The 17,631-nt window shown below is 45.3% G+C and overlaps 1 protein-coding gene across 1 annotated transcript; it reads left to right on the top strand.

Annotated features, from left to right (window-relative positions):
* Positions 1-195: 195 nt before the first annotated feature.
* On the top strand, positions 196-17,193 carry LOC115458805 (START domain-containing protein 10-like; the record flags this gene model as incomplete). The annotated part of the gene is given in 5 exon segments (XM_030188616.1): positions 196-343; positions 573-676; positions 1,659-1,776; positions 2,357-2,409; positions 16,947-17,193. Coding segments are annotated over 5 exon segments (657 nt in total), but the record flags the coding sequence as incomplete, so codon positions are not given.
* Between the last annotated feature and the right edge of the window lie 438 nt (positions 17,194-17,631).

Below are 17,631 nucleotides of genomic sequence, written 5' to 3'. Positions count from 1 at the left end.
CTCTTTAGTTAGTAAAGGACCCAACGGTGCATAATTTATCTATCAGAAAGTGGAAGGATGTGGAGTAGTAAGATGTAGCGCAGACTCTATGGTGAAAGAAGATCAGAATTTGAGACTTAGATGGATGATGGATCAACAGCTGGGGAAAGGGGTAGTGAACAGCGAGCAGATACGGACTTCATATTTCCTTCACAGGGTCAGATAACTATCAAGGATGTGGCAGCAGACACCGTGTATGATGTGCTTCATGATGTGAACTACCGCAAGAAATGGGACGTAAACATGATTGAGACTCATGACATTGCTCGCCTCAGTGCTAATGCCGACATTGGTTACTACTCCTGTGAGTACCACTTTATGGCCGCTGTCAACAATGGACCCAGGCATGCCTGCCACGCTTAGAGCTTGAGTCAGAGAAGTTGTTGGGACAGTAGCCTCACAAAAGTTCCTTACCCCTCCCCGAAATAAGCTTTGCTTTTTTTTTTTCTACCACCTCCTCCCCAAACAGAAACTGTGGATTTTTGTTTATTATTAAGATTATTCTTTTTTAATTAGTGCTGTTTCTTTGTCAGGGAAATGTCCAAAACCCCTGAAGAATCGAGATGTGGTGACGCTGAGGTCGTGGCTTGTCTTGGATAACTATCAATTGATCCTCAGCTTTTCGGTCAAACACCCTGTGAGTGTCTATACAAGGAGAGGGCAAATATTTTCTAGCTGGAGGGATTGAGAGGAAAGGGGGAAATCTTCAGGTTGAGGGCCGCAGGTTTTACTGAGTTTTGAGCTTGCCAGTAATATTACCTTTTTTCAGTCTTTATAGGACCATTGCAAGGTAACATAGTAAATGACAATAGATAAAGACCAGCATGATCCATCCAGCCTGCCTAGAAAAGTGGCCAGGGTTACTACCTGCCACTGTGTGCAGGTCCCCCTCCCTTCTAGCACTAGCAGCCTTCAATAAAGTATCATAAGTAAAATTGCCCATAGAAAGAAAAGTGGAGAGGGCCAGACCTGTAACTAGACATACTAAATGTCCCTGTAGGGTGACAGCCTGGCTCCTGTGCAGCACTTGAAAGACCCACTCAGGCTCAATAAGCTATAAGCACAGGCTTATGCTGAAGTCCTGCTGCTCTTGACTTCCTCTGATGGAAAGTATGTTGGAGAAGATGGGGCTTGGGTTCTGCCAAGGCTATTTGCTGATTTCATAGAAGCTATAAAGTGCTCTGCCAGAGCAAGGCCTGGTGGCAGTACGATAGCAGAAAGGGAAAAGGGGGGGGGGTGAGAGGTAAGGAAGTATACAATGGTATACTGGAAGTGGGGGATAGGGGGCGATACTGGGGTGGATAGGTCCGTGAGCCATTCTGGGTGTGGCTGAATGTTTGCCAAGATTGTCACATACCCTTGTCAGCTCTGGAGAGGGTGCTGAACAGAGGAAGAGACCTTAGTGTAGATGGAGAATGACAGACCTATGATCAGCTACAAAAGGGTAGACCAAGTGCTTCTTTTCTGCTGCTGTCTTCACTGTCTCTGTCTTTATAACCTGCAAAGATTAAGTGCTGCTTGAGGTCCAATTACCTAGGACTGCCCTGTCATTTGCTGTAATAAGCAAACTTTGTCCCCCGTCTAGCTGGTATTCTAATGGTTTCCTTCTGTCTCTGTAGGAGTACCCTCCCAGGAAAGACTTGGTACGAGCAGTCTCCTTGCTGGCTGGCTATCTTATCACTGCAACTGGACCCAATAGCTGCACTGTCACTTACTTGGCTCAGGTTGATCCCAAAGGTAAGGCTACACTCCATGGCCTCTGCAGCCAGTCAGCACTAGTGGGGACGTTCTCTGCCTGGCAGTGGCAATGGTGTATCATCCCCCTTCTGCAAGCAAGGGGAATGGCTGTCAGTCTCTGCTGGTCCATTGCTCTGGAACAGGGAGTTGATGTCAGAGGAGTAGCTGAGCAAACACTTTGAACCCCCCCTTTGCTGCCTATACCCAAGGCGGACCACCTGCCCCAGGTATGCTAGAGGGCAGAGGAATACTACTACTATTTATCATTTCTATAGCGCTACAAGGCATATGCGGCGCTGTACACCATACACAAAAAAAAAAGACAGTCCCTGCTCAAAGAGCTTACAATCTAGATAAGACGGGTAAGGGAATAATAGGTGAGGTTGAAGGACAGGGCAAGTGAGTAGTGGTTAGGAATACTGAATGAAACACACATACAAGAGAAATTATAGATTGTATATATAAAAAAGCAGTACTGAAAAATGAATTTGAAGGGAAAGCAGTCCCTTACCCATCCAGGATGCATTTGCACTGTAGCTTTTTCCTAGTAACGCATTCTTTTTTTTTCTTACATATTTAGGTTCCCTGCCAAAGTGGGTAGTGAATAAGTGCTCCCAGTTCCTGGCCCCTAAGGTAAGAACTAGTGTGCAAGTTGTTGAGTACAGGGAGGGCATGGCTGATAGAGATGAATGCCTGAGTATTATAGCATACAGAGATAGGCTTCAGGTTCATTTTATTTGATATACCGCATCTACATCAAACTGGTTTACAGCAAAGATAAAATATGTGGGAAAACAATAGGTAAGCACATCAGGAATTCAATTGTAGTTTAGCAAAAGTATTCTAAAAGATTTTTGTTTTGTTTTGCAAAATGCCATTTTAATGTTGGCAGACAAGTTGTGTTATACGAGTAGTAAGCAGATTCTTCTGTCGAAGCTATTTTTTTTTTAACATCATCTTTATTTGGATTTCTCACCATTACATAGAAAAAATACTGTCCATATCAATAGACAAACCAGCAAAAAGCATTAATCATTGTATCTTTCATACCACATCACCATTATGTATATTTAACATATGCCATTATCCGGCAGTTAGTCAAAACACTTGAGACCTCCATCACATTTTTCATGTGTACCCCCCCCCCCACACCAAAACAGAAAACAAAATGTTAAACATAGGAGGAAGCTAAATACATCAAGTCTAACACATTAATTTGTACAAGGTACTGTATTGAGCCCATAGATATTGTAATACAAAGTTGCCATTTAATATTTTAGATAGCCCAACCAACCTACCCCTTATACATTCAAGGGCAGGCTACACTCCTTGTGTGTAAGCATAGACCAATAAGGTTCCAAAACATCCTGGATTCAGGTCTGTTACCCACTAACTTACGCTCAAAAAGTGCCACATCAAACAACAGTGAACACCACATTGATAACTGTGGAACTCTGTGCATTCTCCATTGGGCAAGAATGACCTTTCTAGCCAAAAGTAAGGTCTTTGCCAAAAAAAAGACGCTGCGTGTCCAGTTCCACCTGCAATTATGTCCCACCCTGGAATAAAAAGCCCACAGGATGGAGCAGAATCTTCCTCCCGAAACACCTAGACAAAAAACTCCTCACCCCTTCCCAAAATACTTGAGTCCGTTCGCAAGTCCAGAACATATGGCGTAGTGTAGCCCCATCTTGCTCACATTTGGAACATCTGCCTGATTCAGCAAACCGGGCTTTAAAAGCCTTCTGAGGAGCAATATAAGTTCGTAATACAAGTGTATATGCCTGCTCTCTATGAAGCATATTTATAGATGTTTTGGCAATATTATTAAGAAAGGTTTGAAGCACTGCTACTGAAACACTGCTCTTCAATTCCTCCGACCACGCCTCCGCCACATTCTGTAGAGATAGGTCAGGTTGAACCTCAAAGGGCTTTTACTTGTTGGCAGAGGCGAGGCTGCTCCAGGTCTTCCAACCTCAGACATACCGTAACCTGCTGAGCAAAAGAAGCCCCAAGGTGGGTCACAGGCAAGGAGGAAATATAATGCCTCATCTGCAAAAACATAAAAATATCAGAGTCCACCAGCTCGTATCTCTCTCGCAAAGTACAGAAGGGAAGCACTTTACCCCTCCACATCCAGCAGATCTCCTACCCAACGTACATCCCTCCCCCTCTCTTCCCCCAAAATTCCTCCACTCCCCATGCCAGGAGGGACGTCAGGATTCCCCTTCAGAGTCAGAAACGAGGAAACATATCTAAAACCCCATAAAGTAGTACACAGAGCCCTCCAAACGTTCCTTATATACTTCCAGATCACGTCTCCCATAATCCTCGACCAAGTGTGGTGCCTGAGCATGTAGCATATAAGATGCCGATAGGGGTTGCAGAAACATAGCCTCCACCTCCCAGGGTGTAAACCCCGATGTACCCAAAAGCCAATCCCTAAGTGTCTCATTCCACAGCCTAAATTGTACTGGCTCAGATCCATAAGCCCCATCCCACCCTTCGACCAAGGTATCATGAGTGTAGATTAACCGCAAGCAATCCACAGATTTCTGCAAGAGTGGAGACACATTTAACTCATACAACTTGCTCATATCAGTGGGTACCCAAATACTTAATGGAGCGGCTGCCTCTTTCAGCGGGAAATCAGCCCCTAAAGTATCAACCCGCAAATTAATCGGTAACGCCTCAGATTTCGAGACGCCCATCATTCCCGTATTTAAGATTTTATAAAATTCTCCGCTGAACCCATCAGGCCCAGGCGACTTATGCAGCTTCAAACTCTTTATAGCTCTCTCTATTTCAGGTCCAGATAAGGGTTCATTCAATTTAGGTTTTTTTCTCGTCCGATAAACACAGGACTCCACAAGTATGTAGGAAAGAATCAATTTTCTCCTGCTGTCCACTGCCCTGTACAGAGAGCTATAGAATTGGGTAAAGAGTGTCTCTAGCTTCTTTTCCTCAGTCACAATATGACCCTGCGGATCTTGAAGCACAGATATTTTAGTTGGCCCAGTCCAGCTATTTGTAAGATTCGCCAAAAGTTTACCAGGTTTATTTCCAAATCTAAAAAGATGAAACTTATAATAGAAAATATTTTTCTGAGCCTTCTCCTGGAAAAGGTTATTCAAAGCCGCCTGTTCTAAAGAGTGCCTACATGCCACAGTTGGATGTGTCCGCATCCGCCTCTTTAGCATTCTAATTCTCCTTTCTAAATCAATCATACAATTGGCTTGTTTTTTCTGCTTGATGACAAAGGATATATCATCTCCTCTAATCACTGCCTTTCCTGCATCTCACATCAAAATCGGATCTGAGACATGTTCTTTATTATTATTGAGAAATTCCTCCCACTTTTGAGTAAGATATCATCTAAAGACTTGGTCTGTGTAAAGATGGGCCAGGAATCGCCACCTCCCAGATCTACAATTATATAGATAGGTGAGTGATCTGAAATCACTAAAGGTCTAATTTCCGCCCTCTCTGTCTTATGGAACAAGTCTTTAGAGACAAATATATAGTCTATTTGGGACTGTGTTGCGTGGGCCTTGGCGACGTGCATAAAATCTCTCTCTTGTGGATGCAACGTTCTCCATGGGTCCACTAAATCTAAACTACGTAAAAAGACCCCTAGGCCTTCTGTAGATCTAGGCTTAGATCTCTGTGTCCCAGCAGTAGTATCTAGATTTGAATCCACGATAGCATTGAAATCACCCAGAAGAATTTTAGGCCCAGCAATAGTGGACAATTTTGCTATATTCCTAAAGAAGAGCCTTTGTGCAGCATTAGGTGCATAGATTGAGACTACAGTGATTTAATTTCCCCTCCACTATGACAAACCTCCCCTCTGTGTCCTTGGTGACCCTGTGTTGCATGAAGGGCACCGATTTACGAATCAATGTGGCTACCCCCGCCTTACTGTTGGGTGCAGAAGCATAACATTGAGCCACCCATGACCTTCTTAATTTCTGATGTTCGATATCATTAAGTTTAGTTTCCTGCAATCCCACAATATCAGCTTTGTGCCTTCCCAGGTACTGCAAATCTTAGATCTTTTTATTGGCGAGTTAACACCAGACACATTGCACGATATTCATTTCAAACCCTTAGGTGCCATCATGGGCAACATAGAAATGGGTATACACAATATAACATTTGCATTGACAACCCACCAGAGAGCCCAGCCTCCCCTCTGGTAAGTCACTAACCACACCCACTTTTCAACACTCATAAAATCACTTCCCATAAGACTTCCATATTTGCACCTCACTATACAGAACCTCCCCCCTCTTACCCTCCCTTCCACCCCACCCTCTTCTCCCCCCTAATCCCGTTCCCCCAGCAGCCCCTCTCACACTCATCAAGGTCAGCATTATGATGCATCCTGCACCCCCTCCTCACCCCATACACATTTCCCCCTTTTTTGCATCCCAGACCCCATATTACCTCACAATCACACACAACATACAAAATCACACCTTAGAAATATGCATATGTCTAAAACCTGACTAGGTACATTGTGCAATAGAGGTGGAAACAAACATACATAATTCTCAGTACTAATTCTTTTTTTTTTTTTTTTATTTGCATGAAGTCTTTATTGACAAGGTAAACATACAACAAGAGGAGAAAGAAGATAACACCAAGCCACATTAAATCAATCCACAGTCAACGCAATTATTAAAGACCTAACAGCAACAGTCCTGTCATTGTTGTCCAACCTTTCATTTGTAGGCAAAAACACACACTCCAAAATTTGTAGAACATTTTTTATATACTTAACCAAGTCCCCCCCCCCCCTCCCAACGCCATTCCCCCCTCCCTCCCGGTTAGGTCCTCGCCTCCTCTAACAATGCTTGGTCTCCCACATGCCTCACTGACTCATGGTCGTGCTGGTGAAAGGGTCCCATATTGAGTGCCACCTTTGCTGCTGATTACGCCTTTCCGCCAGGAGCCTTTCCATTTCGCAAACATACCTCAGTTTACTAAGCCATCTCGCTATTGGAGGAGTCAAGGGCTTCTTCCAAAAAGTTGCCACAATCACTCTAGCCGCACTTATAGCATGCCTCAGCAAAGTCTGGCGAGCCTGCGGGAGACCCGCCACCTTCGCAGAGAAAAGAAAAGTAGTTGGATTCCACGGGACCACGCATCCCAGCCAGTACTGCAGCCTGCTGTGCACTGATTTCCAATAGGCCTGTACTTTCCTACAGGTCCACCAGATGTGACCCATCGTGCCCTTAACCCCACAACCCCTCCAACACAAACCCGTTGATGCGGGGTAAATGCGCTGGATGCGCTCCGGCGTCAAGTACCACCGGAACATCACCTTCACCGCATTCTCCCTAAATGGAACATGTGAAGACACCCTCGCCGTAGCTCTCTCCAACCTCTCCCATTCCCCCTCCTCCAAAGATATGCCCAACTCCTTCTGCCAACTCTTCCTATGAAGAGTATAATTAGACTCCTTCAGATTAATGGTGCTATATAAGCGTGATATTAGTCCACTAGTCATGGTGGATCCCTCACAAATTTCCTCCAAGGTGGTTTTGTTCCTGCTTACCACCTCTCTAACAGCTCGTGTTTTGAGGAAGTGTGACAATTGGCGATAAGCAAAATCGTCACCCTTCAGATTTGGAAAAGTCCCCACCACAGCACTGAACGGTAGTAACTGATCACCTTCAAACAATTGACCCCACATTTTTAATCCTTCTTGGTGCCACCGCGTAAATACCCCCTTCTCTGTCTCGGGGTAAAATAGTGGGTTGAAAGCTATAGGAGATAAGCGGGACAATGCACACTTCCTTTTGGGAAACAGGCTATCCCAGTAATGCAAGGTAACCTGGATAGAGGGACATAACTCTTCCCCAAGCGCCCGAAACTGATTGGGGAGCCACATCACTGCCCCCAAAGGTCTCTGACCTATAGAGTATTGCTCCAAGTGTACCCATTGTCTATCTGGATAGTCCTGAAACCATTCAATGGCTGCGCGTGCTTGAGCTGCTCTATAGTACCAACTCAAGTTAGGGACCCCCAAACCTCCCCTTCTCCTAGCCTGGTACAAGTACGCCCGCGACAAGCGCGGTCTTTTCCCCGCCCAAATAAATCTTACGATACAATCCTGTAAAGCTGAGAGATATTTTTTAGGCATCTTAATTGGGAGGGCCTGGAATAAGTAGAGCAGCCGGGGCAACACGTTCATTTTGACAACAGCTATTCTGCCGAACCATGATAGTCCCAGGTCACCCCACCCTTCAAGGTCAGCCGTAATAACCTGTGCTAAACCCTTGTAATTTGCCGTAAAGAGGCCACCCAACTTTGCTGTCAAGTTTACACCCAGGTACCTAATCTGCTTAGGTGCCCATCTGAAGGCAAATGAGGATTTTAATGACTGCATTAACTCATCAGGGAGAGATATATTCAGGGCCTCTGACTTTGTCATATTCACTTTGAAGCCAGACACTGCCGAGTACTTATCAATCGCCTCTAACAAATTAGGGAATGTAACCTGGGGTCGAGTAACGAACAGAAGCACATCATCTACAAAAAGCGCCATTTTGTGCTCTCTGCCCGCCACTGTAACCCCAGTAATATTTGGATCCGCACGTATTGTGGAAGCGAAAGGCTCCATCGCCATGGCGAATAGCAAGGGAGACAATGGGCAACCCTGACGAGTTCCTCTGTACAAGGTAAACATAGCTGAATTTGCCCCATTAACTCGCACGCATGCTTTGGGTGAGTCATAAAAGGAGTGGATCCAGTTGCGAAACTGGGGGCCTATCCCAAATGCCTCCAACACTTTATACATATATGGCCATTGGACCCTATCGAAGGCCTTTTCAGCGTCTAAACTAAGGAAACACATTGGCCTCTTCACCCTCCCAGCCAGGTGCATTAGATCAACTACCCTTCGGGTATTATCCATAGCCTTCCTATATGGCACAAAGCCTACTTGATCAGGATGGATAATCGCCGGAAGCAACGGAGCCAATCGGTTAGACAACACTTTAGCTAATATTTTTACGTCCGCATTCAGAACTGATATTGGGCGATAAGAGCCACATTCCGTGTGATCCTTATCCGGCTTGGGTAAGATGGCAATCCACGCTTCCAGCATGGTAGGGGGCAAAACCTCACCCCCTCCAATCTGGTTAAACAGGTCTGCCAACAGGGGCGCCAATTCCAAAGCAAATTTCTTATAAAATTCATTAGGGAAGCCATCCAACCCCGGAGATTTGCTGGACGGCAAATGCTGAATAGCTTTTTGTATCTCCAATGGCGTGACTGGCTTTTCCAGCTCTGTTCTTTGTTGTAATGTCAGAGGTGAGAGATCACTCTCTGCCAAGTACTCATCAATGGCCTCCGGGGACGGATCTCCCCCTTGTGCGTACAAGGCTTGGTAGTATTCCCCAAACCTCTTACGTATGTTCTCAGATGTAGTGAGTATATTACCCTTACTGTCCCTCACCCTGGTTACTGTACGGTCTATTTTTTGTCTGCGTAATTTCGTGGCAAGTCTGCGCCCTGCTTTATTGGTAAACTCATAAGTGCTACTTTTAATTCTAGATTGTAACAGACTTAGTTGCTCTGAGTAAATGGAGTCCAACTTAAGTCTCTCACCCCTCAGTTCTTCTAATACTGCTGGTGATCTCCCAACCTTATGCTGTGCTTCTAAGCGCTGTATGTTTCCCAGACAACTCGCCACTTGAGCTCTACGGATTTTCGCTCTCTTACTTGCTAATTGTAAAAAATAACCTCTCGTGACTGCTTTCATTGCGTCCCATACCGTGCTAAGGGGAGGCCCCGATTCCATGTTAAGCTCTAGATAATCCTTCAAAACTCTCCTGCAACCCTCCACCACCTCTACCTCTTGGAGCATAGTCGTGTTGAGCGTCCACCTTTTTTCCTTAACCTCTGCCCGAATAGATGACAAGGTCACCCAAACTGGGGCATGATCGGATAACGTCATATTGCCTATCCCTGTTATGGGGCCCCTCTCTACCAGCCCAATGTCCAGAAAGATGCAGTCAATTCGGGAATAAGAGTCGTGGACAGATGAATAGCATGTGTAATCCCGCTCCCCCCCCATGATTCACCCTCCACACATCCAACACACCCAAAGAGTATGCCATTGCTCCTAGTGCAATTGACTCCTTACTGTCCCCAGAGCGGCTGACTCCCGACCTATCCAGTGCTGGGTCCATTACAGCATTAAAATCTCCACCCAGGATTAGGGGGCCCTGTACAAAAGTGGCAAGTATGTTTTTCACCTTAGTGAAAAAGGCCCCTTGTTGTTCGTTTGGGGCGTACACAGAGGCCAGAGTTAGGTCTACTTGGTCAAGCATTATGTGCACAAACAAGAACCGTCCCCCAGGATCCCGTTTAATCTGCCTTATCTGCGCCGCCACCGATGCATGTAGCATCACCGCCACCCCTCTCTTTGACCCTTCAGCAGAGGATGCAAATAGAATAAGTGGATAGCTGGGATGAGAGAGGAGCTTTTCGTGCTTACGGCGAAGGTGCGTTTCCTGCAATAAAACTATTTGCGGCTTTAGGTGCATCAGCTCCTTAAAAATTTTTTGCCGTTTCTGAGGCATATTCAGGCCCCTGACATTGTAAGACATAATCTTTAAATCAGCACTCATGTGTATTTAATATCAAGGTCCACCGCATTTCCTGCCGGTGAATCCATCATAGAGGCAAACCACCTTTTTCAAACAATAGGCTGGACCTAACCTTCCCTCCCATCTCCCTCCCAGTATCCCACCCTCCCACCCCTTATCTCCCTTCCCCCACACTGAAACACCAACCAGAGGACACATTTCCCCTGAATGGGAATGAAGAAAGCAACCCATCAATCCCTGACAGCCCAGCCCTCATCCCTCCCCCACTCCCCTGACCCCACCTTCTTCCATCCTGTAACTTCCCAATCCATAACATAACACTTCACAGCTCACCACATTCGGCCCCAAGTCACTCTTGCATATATTCCCAAAGCATTCCCCAGAACCTTCTTACAGCCCCACTAGCCATACCCCAAAGCCCAGGCTTCTGGCAAGGCCTTGCTCCGCACATTAAAACATTCAAGACTCCCCAGTAGAATTCCTGTTCCCTTATTACTGTCCAAAAACTCGAAAAGTCTCAACTCAAGCTTGTCCCCAGAATTAACAGTTCCATCAAACCTTCCTTGAGGTAGATCAGGTCTCCTCTGCTCCACCACGTCTTTTCGAGTTGCGCCGGTTACCAGAATCAGGAACCCGCTTCCATCCTTGCAGCTTTGCCTTTGTGGCTGGCGCCATTGTCCCCTGCGGCACGCTCGACGAGACCAGGCCCGCTTCAAGAAGGGTCCCCCATACTTCTTTCAGTGATTGAGCTCTATGCTTAACTCCTTGCAGTGTGTATAAGAGCGAGAAGGGAAACCCCCATCTATAGGGGATATGTTCTTTGGCTAGTATTTCCAGGGCCGGCTTCATCAGCCGTCTTTGTTGCAACGTGAATTGTGAAAGATCCTGGTATACTGATATTTTAGCTTCAGCATATTCAAGGTCCTGCGCCTTCCGCGCTAAGTTAAAGATCTTCTCTTTCACCTCGTATTTATGAAATCTTGTGATGATATCCCGCACTTTATTGTCCTGCCTTTTGCCAAGTGCTCTGTGTGCCCTGTCCAGCACAATCTCCACTGCTCCATCCTCTGGGCCCAATAATGCCGCACACAGGGTTCTCACAATCTGTGGGACATCCTCGATCTCGCTTTCGGGCACCCCTCTAAACCTTAGGTTGTTCCTCCTGCTTCTGTTTTCTAAGTCGTCAATTTTGTACTCCAGCTCAGCATTTTTCTTTGCCAAATCTTGAAACTGTATCTCGTGGGCATTCAGGGTTTCGGCATGCTCATCCATTCTTGTTTCAACATCTTCTACCCTGCCCCCTAACTCTCGCAAGTCTGTGCTTAGCGCTTCCATGCGGTCGAGTATCTCGTCCTTCGAGCCCTTAATATCCTCTTGTATTTTTGACAAGAGCTGGCGAAGCTCAACTGAAACGCCTTTTTTTTTATTAGGAGGCTGCCGCGATTCGGCCAGGGATAGCGCTGAATCCGAGTCCGACGGAGACACTTGCGCCGCAGATTCATGGCGCTTAGACGCCCGGCTAGGCCCACCTCCCGTTAGCCGCTCCGCTTCTTTATTTCGCACCGCAGCTGATTTACTCATTGTTGCTGGCGCTTTGCTGATCTCGTCTCTCGGTCAAGTACAGACCCTGGGGCCGCCTGTAAATGCTTTTGGAAGTCCGAGGAGCGGGGAGCTCAAGAACTAGGCTGCCATTCTATAAGATGACGTCACTTCCTCCCCTCAGTACTAATTCAACAGATGGAGAATCAAACCACTGCGTCCAGCCCCCCCCCCCCCCCCCCGACAGGCTATAGGTAGGTAATCCTGTAGAAGTCTTCCATAGTTGTATCACTTCGGGAACCATTGCTGCACTTGTGACTTAGCCGCTTCACTAGTATCAAAAATATGGACCTTTCCCTCCTTAATGACGCAAAGTCAGGCAGGGTACTGTAGAGTGAGTCTTGTTTCTCCACCAATATTTTATATATCTCCGAATAACTTTTACGAAGTTGTGCCACTGAAGACGAATAATCCTGGAACAATAGTACTTTAGTATTCTGGAACCGCAAATCTTGCAGTGATCTATATTTCCGTAAAATGTGTTCTTTATGCGCAAAATTCAGAATCCGTGCCACCACCACGCGGGGCCTAGCCGTTCCTTCCATGAGTCTTCCTATGCGATGTGCCCGTTCTATCTGAATAGGCCCCATTGAGGGCTCAGCCAACAGCGAATCCGTGAACTATTTTTCTAACAACTGCTTGAGGTCCCTTTCTTTCACCGCCTCTGGCAGCCCCACCACTCTTAGATTGTTGTGGCGGGTTTCCAAATCATCCATTTTGTTAGTGCAGCCTACCACTTCTTTCCTGAGTCTCGCAAGTTCTTCCAAGACTCCCTGAACACTGTCTTCCGTGGTGCTGATTCTGGATTCTAGCTCAGTCACTCTGGCATTGAAGTCCGCCACTGCTTGAGATAGCCCCTGCACACTAGAGTGAATCCCATCTAGTCTTGTACCAAGTGCTGTTACCACCGCTGCCAAAAGTTTTTCAATGAGTGCGTCAGAAATCGCAGGGCCTTCCGCTTGCTCATCCGCCATCTTGCTTTCACTCGCTGACACGGAGTGCGCCTTAGCACTGTCCTTTTTAGTGCTTTTAGAAGTCATTTCCACCCCAGATTTCAAAAGATATTTGTCCATAAGTAATGGGGCACTTCGTCTTTCACCAAAAAAGGAGAAAAAATTCCAAAGATCATAGCACAAAGACGCTCGAAATGAGAGGAGGTCAGGGAGCTTGAAGAGAACACAGCCTCTTAGCTCAGCTGCATCATGTGACCCCCCCCCTAAAAGTAAATTAAAAAACCTATATGACGAGAAAAGGGTGTTAAGGGATGGGAAAATGAGGAGTGAGATTCCAGCAGGATTAGAGATATGATAGGAATCTCAATGGACGGAGAAATTGTTTTACCTGATAATTTTCTTGCCTTTAGTCCTACCAGACCAGACAATGTTATATCCGTCAACCAGAAGATGGATGGAGAAAAAAAGTAGTTCCCAATGATTCGCTCTTTAAGGGTATCATGCAGCACAGAATGCTCAGTGTATCAAATAGCCAAGCGATGGTGCTCATGATCCATATGTTAATCAATGTGGTATTCAGGCCTTATCAACCAGTGAGACATATACTTCACCGACATTTGACATCTAGGTTAAGAAATTGAAAAGTAGAAGCAATAAAGAACTCTGCAAATATAGCTCTAATTTCTTCCCTGGAAAGATCGATTAAGGAGAATATGCGTGAACCAAAACAGAGCTCAAACAAAGTATTTTGTGCATGGATCTACTGAAGGGAACAACCTAAGACCAAGCAAAACCCATGAAGGAAACACAGTATCCACTATGGAAGTGCTAGAGGCACTGAAAATTGAGAAAAGGAAAAAAACTATCATGAGCTAAAAAAACTAACTGAAGTAACCTTACAGTAGGTTAAGACAAGGAAAGGTGGCCAATGAGGACTGAGTAAAATGGCTAGAGACTGACTTGTCATAGAATGCCAAATACTACTATGAAAAGCTTAAAGTCTAGCTAAGAACAAAAAGAGTATGAGGTTCTGAAACATTCCATGAAAATGTGAGATACGTAGTTAGACATTTAAATACTTGAAAGGTATTCATATAAAAACAAATCTTTTCCAGAGAAGGGGAAATGGTAAAACTAGAGGACATGAATTGAGGTTGAAGGGTGGCAGACTTAGGAGTAATATCAGGAAATTCTTTTTCACAGAGAGGGTGGTCGATGCCTGGAATGCACTCCTGAGGGAGGTGATAAAAACTGGGCTGGAATTCAAAATGGCATGGGATGAACACAGATGATCTCTAATTAAAATGGATGGTATAAAAAAGCTTAAACTTAAATGGCTGCATGTGTGTGGATGTGTCATGTTTAGATGGCAACTCTGGCTGTGATGAAGGGAAGAAGTATAGAAGAAGAGGTCCCAGGACAGATCCCTGAGGTACACCAACTGATAGTGGGATAGAAGTGGAGGAGGATCCAAAGTACAATGGGAGAGAGAAGAAAACCAGGAAAGAAGAGAGCCCTGAAATCCAAGTGAGGACAGTGTACTAAGGAGTAGGCGGTGATAATGTCAAAAGCAGCAGATAGATCGATAAGGACAGAAGAGAGACCATTGGAGACTTTAGCATTTTTTTTTTTTTTTTAGTAACTTCCACAGGAAATGGGAGTTAACTTTCTCCCCCTCTCCCCCCCCTTTTACAAAGCTGTGCTAGCAGCTGCTGGTGCGGTAATGCTGACATAGCTCATTCAAAGTGAATGGGCTGTGTCGGCATTACCGCGTGGCTTTGTAAAAATGCGGGTGGGGTAGCTTGGAGCAAAGGAGTCTAGCTTAGAGAAGAGCAAATCAGTGCTTTAGTTCAGGTCTCAAAGGCAGCTCATTTCTCAGCTGTGAAAAAAAAACTGAGAACTGAAGTCAGAAATTTAGCTGCTGTATACAAAACACAAGAGACTCCGAGGAGACAAAGCTGATATGAATTACAGCAGTTTTCTATACAATTAAAATTACTGCTCAGTGTTAGAATGAGGGTGGAAGAGAAGTAATCTTCTTACTATACCTTTCAAAAGAATAGTAGCGAGAAGCATCCTGTCACAAGATAGCATTACTATAAGCTGCTAAGGTTCCAGTGCATCAAAAATAGGTAGGCAGGAAAAAGATATAGCAACGCTGATAATGTCGTAACGGAAATCCATAAACAGGCAGGTGAAAAAGTGTCAACCTCTGCTCTGCTTAATTTATTTAGTTATTTATTTTGTAATCCTTCAGAAAAGAAGACGCAGCATAAAAATAAACGCGATAGCGGAAAGCACTATTGGATTCAGAGTAGAGGCTTCCTGCCATTTGTGGATGGTTGGGAACTGCTGACACTGTCTAATAAAGCACGACTTATTTCAGTGATTATTTACACTTCCTGCTGCAAATTTCATTAAAACTGCATACTTGCTGGTTAGAAGACTGTCGCACACATAAGGTCGAATAAAGACAATCTTTAGCCTCATTTCATTCCTTGTACTTGGAGGTGAGGTGGAAGGACCTGGCCCTCACTGACTATTATCCGAGCCAAGGGTCTCGGCACCACTGAGTGTCATCCTACATCAGTTATAATCTTCAGGAAAGAGAATGAGCACAATTTGTCCAGCAGTAACCCCTTGCTCAGCTGACACCTGGAAACTGACAGACAAGCATCAAAAAGGAGCTGTATGGTCTGTCTCCAAGTACAGAATATTCTATGCTGCATAATACCCTTAAAGAATGAATCACTTGGGACTATTTTTTTTTCTCCTCTATCTCCATTCGCTAGTTGATGGACATAAGCTACTCATTCTGGTCAAAAAGGAAATAAGTTTTTAAGAGGGTTTTAAATTCTTAAAGATTTTCCAGTTTGTAGGGTAGTGACCACTAGAGAGTTGCACAGGGACAGAAATTTCACCCATCCCCACCTGTACTTGCTAAGATGCATTTGTGGTGAAACAGGGGACTTATGTCTGTGATTCATTATGTTGTATTATGACACCTTTTCCCCCCTCAATGCAGTTTTCTTGTTTGGCCAGTAGGTTGTGTCTGACCTCTGCATTTTAGCACCACCAGCAGCAGCAGAGTGTTTTTCTTAGCTTGCCTTCACTGAGGAGGAGAGGAAGCCCTGAGGGAAAGTGACCTGCAGTGCTATTGGCCAGATATCTTCAAAGTTAATCCAGCCAGAATGTGTTAGATTCCCCCAGTCTCAGAGGGAGGGTGGAGAATAAAGATCTATGCCCTGAGACCCTGTTCAAAACCTGTGAGCAGTTATTTTCCTGACCTCCCCAGGTACTAAGGTAGTATTAAAATGTCTAGTTAGTTTTAATGTTGATACCTGTTATTGTTTGACACTTATACCTGCTTTTTCACTGTTCCAGTTTTCTGATGATAAACCTATTAATTAGCTTTGTTGTCCTGGGCTAAGAATCCCGGTGGTTCATGTTTTTGGTCTGTGGGACCTCTGGGATTGTGGCCCCAGTGTCCTTAGAAACGACCAGGGAATTAACTTGCGGGGCCTTTTAAGTGGCCTCAGGGTTAGCGCCAGGTGGGTGCTAGGCGTTTCGTGACACCATTCCATCCCCACACTTAATCTTCATCCTCACCCATACGCACAGCAGTCAACGCTATTATTTACTTGCAGCACTCTGTTTCCTCCCAACCCCAACAGCCTCCTGTGGATTTTTGGATAGTATTCACTATTAAATCAATGAGTGTTCCAAGCCTCAATCTGGGCTGCCTCTCTGTGCATTCCAAGCCTCATTCTGGTGCTCCAACTGTCTCCCTCCATATTTTCTAAGCTTCATTCTGGTGCTCTAGTTGCCTCTCTCAGTGCATTCCAAGCCTCATTGTGGAGTCACCAAAGATTTTGACTACACGCCTGTGGCAACTTCTTCCATACCGACAGGAATCCCTATTCCCATGCAGCTCTCTAGTGACCACATGATAAACCACTGGGGTATAACAATTGATACCTTTTCTTTTGGACAGATTCTCAAGAAATTGCACAAAGCGTGTGTGAGTTACCCAGCTTGGAAGCAAAAGAACAAGCCTCACTTCAAACCTTGGCTTCATCCAGAGCAGAACACACTTCCCTGCATCTCACTCTCCCAGCTGAGTATTCAGCATGCAGCCTCCCTGGAAAACATTGATGAGAGCAGCCTGGCAGAGGTGACAGATGAACACGGGGAGCACAGTGATGAGGACAACTGGGACAAGAAGTAAGGGTGGTACTGCCACAGCCGGGAGGGAGGGAAAGGAACATTCACCAGCAGACACAAAGGGGGATTCTGTACTTCAGCTGGGACTCACTTTTTCCATTAGTGCTACAAGAGCTGAAGAATTTCATTGTTGATGGCCTAGCAAGAAACTTCTTGCTGTGGGATGTATCCTTTTTCTAAAAGCAAATTGATGTGGTGGATTTCCAGGAACAGCAGCACAAGTGAAACCCAGGCCACTTCTGCCAGTAGACAGCCATGTTGGTCCTGGTGCAGGTGTTGGAATATGAAATTAGGGGAACAATTTGTTGAAATAAAAAAAGAAAAAGGAGGGAGAGTAGTAGTGTCTTTATGCACGACTGTCCATTGAGGGCCCTGGACCTCTTCCACACTAACTTGTTTCTTTGGGGCTTTGCCAGCTATGCAGTAACTCAAAGGAAGGTGTGTCCAAAGTAGTC

The sequence above is a fragment of the Microcaecilia unicolor genome, unplaced genomic scaffold, assembly GCF_901765095.1.
Source record: "Microcaecilia unicolor unplaced genomic scaffold, aMicUni1.1, whole genome shotgun sequence".
NCBI classification, from domain to species: domain Eukaryota; kingdom Metazoa; phylum Chordata; class Amphibia; order Gymnophiona; family Siphonopidae; genus Microcaecilia; species Microcaecilia unicolor.
Note: the sequence above shows the minus strand (reverse complement) of the source record. Positions and strands in the feature narration are given on the sequence as shown.